The 8,201-nt window shown below is 43.7% G+C and overlaps 1 protein-coding gene across 7 annotated transcripts in view; it reads left to right on the top strand.

Moving 5' to 3' along the window:
* Positions 1 to 3,637: 3,637 nt before the first annotated feature.
* SF1 (splicing factor 1) overlaps positions 3,638 to 8,201 on the top strand; it is a 16,862-nt gene continuing 12,298 nt past the window's right edge. For 4 of the 7 annotated variants that reach the window (XM_039366144.1, XM_039366140.1, XM_039366141.1 and 1 more), the window contains exons 1-2: positions 3,638 to 4,177; positions 5,946 to 6,074. In XM_039366144.1, the coding sequence (XP_039222078.1) occupies positions 3,730 to 4,177; positions 5,946 to 6,074 (577 nt within the window). In that variant the 5' untranslated portion in view covers positions 3,638 to 3,729. Of the gene's footprint in view, positions 4,178 to 5,942; positions 6,075 to 8,201 lie in introns of those variants that run through there. The other 3 variants (XM_039366145.1, XM_039366146.1, XM_039366147.1) reach the window with 3 other exon arrangements.

Below are 8,201 nucleotides of genomic sequence, written 5' to 3'. Positions count from 1 at the left end.
CAACCACTTGCAAATCATGGCCGCATAACCATGAAACACTGTGATAAAGCTGACATGCAGTCACATGACTGTGATAAAGCTGACATGCAGTCACCATGACCCTTTCCAATGGCTGGGGATGTTTTATGTAAAATTGACTTTTCTGTGGCCATTATAACTTCAGTTACGTGGCTGTCTAACTTAAAATGGTTCTATGCGTCGTTCTTTGGCTGTTGTACCTTCAAATGGTTGTAAAATGACCGGTTGTTACCTGTATTGGAAAACTAAAATTTCCAGCATTCTATCCTGTCGTTCCCATTTGGCTAGGTTGATGGGCCTTGTAGTTTAGAATTACTTAGTTGAGAGGTTTTCCATTCCTGGATTAAGAAACTTCAAACAGAATTACGATCAACTCTTCCACAAGACTGCGGTTCCCTAAATTCTGGATTGGGGGTCTTCAAACTTGGCCCTTTTATGACTTGTGGACTTCAACTCCCAGAATTCCTCAGCCAGCCATGCTGAAGGAAACAAGTCATAAAAGAGCCAAGTTTGAAGACCCCTACTGTAGAGAATTGAACGCAACTATCAACAATGCAGATGTTCCGATCTGGGACCAAAGTACTAAATGCATGCATCTGCTAAGCTAGTGGTTCTCAACCTTTTTAATGCTGCGACCCCCAACCGGTCGTAAGTCGAGGACTACTCAACTGGTCGTAAGTCGAGGACTACTCAACTGGTGCAGCACCGTCTGCAGAATGGGACTTTTGGTGGGCTCAGCAGGGCAGAGACAGCCTGGACAATTCCTATTGGCTTTTGAAAGCCAATAGAATGAGACTCTATTCAAGAGAGCCTATTCTATTGGCTTTCAAAAGCCAATAGAATAAAAGGGAGTAGCACAGCTAAGGAAAAGGGGGAAAAAATGGCAGACTGCGTTGTTTGGCAACCCCGTGAAATGCAGATGTCGGCCCTGTCTTGCAGATAGATGTGCAAGTTGCAAAGCATTAAAGGGGTCTTGCTGATTGAATAACCAGGGGGCCTGCTGAGCAGGTGAGGCTGGTCCAGGGAAAGAAAAAGATTTCAAGGCCCTTGGGGAGCAATTTGGAGATGAGGGTGCAGGGAAATTAATTGCCCAGATCAAGAGCGAGGTACTTTTAGGCAGCTCCTATGGAGATCAAAAGGGCTACTTCAAAAGTTGACGTTTCTATGACAAAACATCTGTCAATGTTTCTCAACCTTGGTGGCTTTAACATGTGTGGACTTCAACTCCCAGAATTCTGGGAATTGAAATCCGCACATCTTAACAGCTGCATAAGGTTGAGGAACAGGGATCAAAACTAAGGTCACTCGGAAGTGGCAGTTATTCTTTGCAAACTCCAGAGCCCAGAACAAACTCTTTGAATTGTCAGAATCTCAATCTTGGCTTGTTAGACAGTAACCACAATCCTGTTGAACTCTGAGGCTATGGCTTTTCCTTCCCAGAGAATGCTGCTCTTTCCCCCCCCCCTTCTCCCTGTGTTTTTTTAACGGCTAAAGTTGGAATGTTTTTGTCCTGAGAAAATCCAAACTTGAAAAAAAAAAAAGAGAGAAGAAAATATAGCTATTTAACATAGAGAAGGATATAAAAATTGTGATATTTTACTCTCCGGTGGAATGGCTTTGATTTTTGTTAAAAAAAATTAAAAATAAAAGTAGAGGATTCTTGCAGATGGAGATTTGGGGTAATTACTTGTTGAAATGCAAGGTTCTGTTTTGATTATAATTTCCTCAAATTATGACGACAGTTGAGCCCAAACTTTCTGTTGCTAAGCGAGACAGTGACTAAGTGCATTTTGCCTCATTTTATGACCTTTCTTGCCACAGCTGCTAAGCGGATCACTGCAGTTGTTAAGTTAGTAGCACAGTTGCTAAGTGAATCTGACTTTGCTCTTGAAGCCCTCCTTTTTACAAAATGGGCATTGAAGTCTTTGCACAGTGGGGCTAAAGCACAACAGAATCGGAATCATTTTTGTATACATCAGTAACTTTATCCAACGGATCCAGGGATGTAGCATAAAATTTTCTAATATATGATTTAGATACAATTTTTATATTTCACCTATATAAAGTATAAGTCAATTCCTCTTCAAAATAGGTGCAGTTACACCTCCATTTATCTTTTATATAGTACAATTTTGGTCACCACGATGTAAAAAAGATGTTGAGACTCTAGAAAGAGTGCAGAGAAGAGGAATAAAGATGATTAGGGGACTGGAGGCTAAAACATAAGGAAAGGTTGCAGGAATTGGGTATGTCTAGTTTAATGAAGAGAAGGACCAGGGGTGACATGATAGCAGTGTTCCAATATCTCAGGAGCTGCCCCAAAGAAGAGGGAGTCAAGCTATTTTCCAAAGCACCTGAAGGCAGGACAAGAAGCAACAGATGGAAACTAATCAAGGAGAGAAGCAACCTAGAACTAAGGAGAAACTTCCTGACAGTTAGAACCATTAACCAGTGGAACAACCTGCCTCCAGAAGCGTGAATGCTCCAACACTGGAGTTTTTAAGAAGAGACTTGACAGCCATTTGTCAGAAATGGTATAGGGTTTCCTACCTGAGCAGGGAATTAGACTAGATGACCTCCAAGTCCCTTCCAACATCATCATCATCATCACCATCATCATTATTATTATTATTTGCTGAGTGCTGGATTGGGGAATTCTGTATTCCAGACAACATTCCTAATTCTGATTTTTAAAAATTGTTTTAGACCTGTCTTTCTCAGCAGGACTAACTGGTTAAAAAGGGAAATAATAAAAAAAAAATCTTGGAAAAAGGCAAAAACAATCTACTTGCCAGGAAAACTATACAGAGAACTGCAGGGATTTATTTGGAGTAAAATTCTACTTGAAAGAGAATTCTACTAGTACATATTACATTATATGCAGAACTTATGTTGAAAAGCTTGAGAAACATTGTTTTTTATTAATTTAATAGCTTCACTGGTAGAATAAAGTGGTATTCAAAGAAGAGATTGGGCTATAAACTCACCAGCCAATGTTTAACTTGATATCTGGCTTCACACCCAGTGGGTTAGTTCACTTTTTAAATAAGACAAAAGCTGCCCTGGGCATTTGGCATCATCTCCCAGAATCCTTTGTTGCTCAGAATGGTCTTCCAGTCCCATCAGCCTCATTTAAGTTGGAAAACTCACCAATCAACCCTGAGCTTTTAGAATCCGAGCCAATCACAGGTCTTCTTGTACTTGCCACACCCCGCTCTCCTTGCTAATCCTCCGGCCAATAGGAGTAAACCTAATTGCGTCATATTTCTCGCAGGCCGTGTGCAGCAAGCGTCCTCCAAGAGTAAGCAAAGGGCGCAAGCTCTGGCGTTTGACAAATCAGATTCCCGTGTTCAGGTCCTGGAGGCCGCCCACCCTCTTGCCTTCCCTCATCCCGCCCTCCGAGATCCGGAGCCAATGTGCGACGGCGAAGCCGCGCTTTCCTTCTAGTGACAAAGATTCCATCCAATGGGCTTTCACCCCGCCTCTATCTCTCCTCCGCGCCAATCTCTCCCCGGCGCTCGAATCTCCTCCAATCGACGTACGACGCCGAGGGCGCGACGTAACTTCCACCCAACGGGACGCCGAGCAGGGGCGTGAGGGATTAGCGGGGCGACCAATCGGCGCCGGCCGCCTTTGTGAGGGAAAGCGGTGGCGTGGAAGGTTCGCGAAGCCACCGACGCCATCGCGCCCCTCCGTCTCGGCTCTCCGCCTATGGCGACCGGGGCCAACGCGACGCCGCTGGGGAAACTTCATCCGCCCCCACCGCCGGGCAAGGCCGGCTATCCGCTTCCTCCTCCCGGATTAGTGATGCAAGGCCCGCCGCCTCCGCCACCACCTCCGGGCCCCGCGCAGGCCCAGCCGCAGCCGGCCATCCCGAGCCTCATGGCCGCCGGGTTTCCCTTCGCCGCGCTGCCGCCGCCGCCTCCCCCGCCGCCGCCTCCCCCGCCGCCCCAGCAGCCTCAGCCGCCCCCGCAGCAGCCTCAGCCGCCGCCGCCGCCCCCGCAGGCCCAGCAGCCTCAGCCGGCCCAGTACGGCCAGTACCGCTTCCCTTCGCCCCCGCCGCCCCAGCAGCAGCCGCCCATGGGCCTCGAGCAGCAGCCGCAGCACCTCCACCTGCTCCAGCAGGACGAGGGCGGCCAGGCCGGGCCCGGCAACTCAGGCAAGTGGGGGAGGAGGGAGGGGTCCCGGGGGGGGGCGCTGATCGCATCCCTGTGTTTTATTTTAAGTAGTTCTGCAATGCCGCCTTCCGGGCATTTCCCCCTTTCTCATTCCAGTCTAGGACGGTCGGGTTGCCTAGTGGTCTCCCATGCCTCCTAAATCAAATACACTAGCCCGCAGGTCGGCAACCTGCGGCTCCGGAGCCGCAGGTGGCTCTTTGAGCCTTCCCCTGTGGCTCCCAGCCTTCTCTGCCATGTGCAGAGAGAGACAGAGACAGGCACTTGTGCTTCCCTGCTTCTCTCTCTCTCTGTGTGTGTTTGTGTGTGTGTTTGTGTGTAAAAAAGAGAGTGGACTCACTGTGTTCTCCGAGGAGCTGAAAAGCTTTTGGGGCGGAGCTCTTCCCTTTGCTGCGTCTCTGCAGGAAGCAGGAAGGGCAGGAGAGAGCTGGCTAGCCCAGCTTCGCTGGCTCAGGAATTCTGGGAGTTGAAGTCCATGAGTCATAAAAGAGCCCAGGTTGCCTACCCTGAACTTGTTGGAGAACAGCTTGAAACCAGCTTGCCAGGTGAGCTGCAGATAGGAGAGAGGGAGGGGGAGAGAAAGAGGGAGAGAGAGAGAGAAAAAAAAGAGAGAAAGAAAGAGGGGGAAGAGGACTGGCAGACCAAGGGCAGATAGGGAGGGAGGGAGAGAGAGAGACACTTACACTTTTATACTGGCATTAGGCAAGCCATTTGCAATAGGGCCTGTCAAGTTTACTTATAAGACTAGTTTTTTTCCCCTCTATGGTATAGCCCATACAATTTGTGATTGTTTACTATATTGAGCAAATCCAGGAAGGTTAATTTTGTCTCCCAAGTTAACATGTCCTGTGATAAAAAATGTTTGGGTATTATCATAAACTGTTTTGTGCCAACTTTATATTTTTCATGTGTTTATTATCTGTATATAAGGAATTGTATGGAACCATCAAACTGCCAGCCCACGGGCTGGATGTGTCACGCCAAAACCGCACCCACCCCATTGCCAGCAATGGGAAAAGAGTCATGCTACGTCGCGATACATCACGTGACTTTGCGAGTTTGACACCCGTGATCTAGTGCTTCCTTGTATCCAAAGAGTTTATTATCATGTCATAACTGCAGTTAATTCTACATGACATCACTAATATGATTATAATAGTTTTGGTATTGCTTTGAATTTCATAAACAGTCTTTAAAATAAAGTAATAATAATAATAATCTTTATTGATTAGCCTGTGGGCCATCACCAGTACAATTCTATTAACTTTTGCATTAGACAGGAATTACCAAAAGAAAAACATTTGTTAAGATGTAGTACAAAAAGAAAAAAACTAAGAATTCTGTTTTTTAGTTACTATAATATACCAGCGTTAAATTGTTAAAAATGGTACAACAATATTTCTCAAACTTGGAAATGGCTTAAATTTTAAGTTTTGTATCTGGTTCTTGCCTTGCTGTTCCAACAATAGTATTTATTCACTTTACACACATCTTGAGTTTTTATCAAATGCTACAAAAAAGTTTGTGCTGGACATATATGTCTAAAAGAAAAAAAAACACCAACTTTGGAGAACTAAAAAGATGGGCACAGCCTGTTATCCACATTCCCAGTCAGAGCTTGCTTATGATGATTTGGGGCAAGAAATGTAAAATATGAAAAGTGTATGTAAGCAGAGCCAAAGTTAGCTATATTTCCGGCCGCAGCGCGCTGTCCTGGGATACCTGGTCCTATAAATAACATTTTGTTTGCAGATTACCCTAATAAAAAGAGGAAGAGGAGCCGATGGAATCAAGACACCATGGAGCAGAAGACTATCATCCCTGGCATGCCCACAGTCATCCCTCCTGGGCTGACCCGTGAGCAAGAAAGAGCTTATATAGGTAAATGCTTGTTCTAGTTTTTGTTCTTCATATCAGTACCGATCCAGGAGCGATTTCCAGTTTACTGTGTTTGTCTGAAGCATTTTCATTGTGTGTTTTTGAGAACTCGGGTTATGACAGCCTTGTCTTCCTTATTTAAGTCAATAAACCTGTCTCCGCTTAGAGTGACTTGTGCTCCATCCCAGCTCCCTGTCCTGTTTAATTGAACCAGTGTCCTCCACAGGCATGGTAGAAGTGGCACAGTCGGTCCAGACGATGGGAATTAAAACTTGCTGACTTTCACTTGATTGGCAAAACTGAATGGCAGGGTCTCTTGTTATCTTCACAGACTCCTTGCTAGCGGAGAACACTTAAAGAGTCCCTTTTCAAGCTGTTTTGTTTGAAAGCAAGTACCTCTTTCGCAGTGAAATATAGCCAACTAACCTTGATTCCCTTTCATTTTCTCTTGTGTTGTGATGATAATTTTTCAAATCTAAAATTGAGTATCCAGAGTGGTGAAGACCAATGAGAGGAAAGTCTTCTAACTTCTGTTTTTTTGTTTTTTGTTTTTGTTTTGTTTTTTGACATCCTCAAATACTTGAGAGCGGGCTCTATTAGGTTAGCTTGGAGCTCTGAAGTCAAATGTACACAGTTGCTGGGAAAGGGATACTGCTTGGTTCAATGAAAATTATGATGTTGGATCTGTTAATTGTGGAACTGGGAGTGGTAACTGTCATTGTATTGTACAAAGGAGTGAAAATTATTTTGTGTTAGGAAACGTGATATGTATATATGTCAGTGTTGATCAGTGCTGGGACTGAAATCAATCAGGGTTTTCTAATGTTGTTTATACTATATGCAATCCTTGCTTTTATATAAAACAGGTTTTTCATAACTTAACAGCTGTTTAAACTCTCTTCGTTACATTTGGGTTGCACAGCAATTTTAAACTCCTTTCTTTTACATAACTTACTGAGAATTTTGAAATAAAATAACCAGCTATCCATAGCACTACTGAAGGCTGCTCAGAAATCTGTTATCAGACTGTCATTACGATCACCGGGACTCTGCATCGAGAAAATTAAAAATGTGTCCTTTATTGCTGGTTTGAAAAATTACTATTTCTGCACTGCAGTTGAAAAAGGGGCCTTTTTTTTTTTTTACATTTCTGAAGTTGACTTTGGTTTATTTCAATGGGCTCAACACTATTCGGTTTAATGAAGATGCACCGTGTAAACTAGTTCTCCTGCAGAAAATAAATGAAACTTGATTCAGTAGACTTACTTTATAGAAATGAATAGTCAAGCATTCTCTGGTGTTTGAGTCATTGGATTTAGAAATGTAAAATGTTTGTAAAATTCAGCTCAGTGTGTGAATGGATAGAACTGGATCAGAATTCTCAGTCTGTGCGGAGATAGTGCTACCCTTCTTTGTTTACTGGAGTGTTCAAGATGGGCCTTGCAGTCCACAGTTCACTCAGTAAAGATTATTAATGGGAGGGTGGGGTGTGGCTGTCACCAGCCCTACCAAGCAAAGGTCCATGCACAGCCACAAGAATTCAGGGGCATATCTCTGTAAGAGGCTCCTGATGCATGAAACTGCGTACAACTGGATAATTTATCATTTGGCACTATTCATAGCAGATATGAAATATCCCCTCAATTTAATAGTGCAAATTCCTCGAAAGAGAGAGTCGTTTTGAAAAATCCGAGACTCTTCTGAAGGAAAGAGTTTAAAATGTTTGAGATTAAACATTTGGAAATAGTACAAAACACAAACTTTTTGGAGTTGCCTGTGTCCTTGAAATATAGTGGATTAAAGGAAACAAAACCACCTATATCTTGGAGCAGAATCGCACCTTTTTGCCAGTTCTGAAACAGGAGTTTGGCCTCTGAATTGTAGGCTCTAATTCGATTCTTGGAAATGAATTCTGTTTTCACTTCAGCGCATTCTGAGCTTCTTCACCTTGAGACAAATTACCTATAATATCTTTTCCGCCTGCCAATAAATTAAATGTTTGATCTTACCCCTTCTCTCTGTAATATAGTTGCACTTATTCTTACATTTAACAATAAAACGAAAAGGTTTTTTTGACTTGATAAAATGTGCACATGCCTAAAAAATTAACACGTAATTCTAGATCCACGT

Source organism: Crotalus tigris, unplaced genomic scaffold (genome assembly GCF_016545835.1).
Source record: "Crotalus tigris isolate CLP2741 ecotype Arizona unplaced genomic scaffold, ASM1654583v1 scf7180000020245.1906669, whole genome shotgun sequence".
In the NCBI taxonomy this organism is placed as follows: Eukaryota; Metazoa; Chordata; class Lepidosauria; order Squamata; family Viperidae; genus Crotalus; species Crotalus tigris.
Note: the sequence above shows the minus strand (reverse complement) of the source record. Positions and strands in the feature narration are given on the sequence as shown.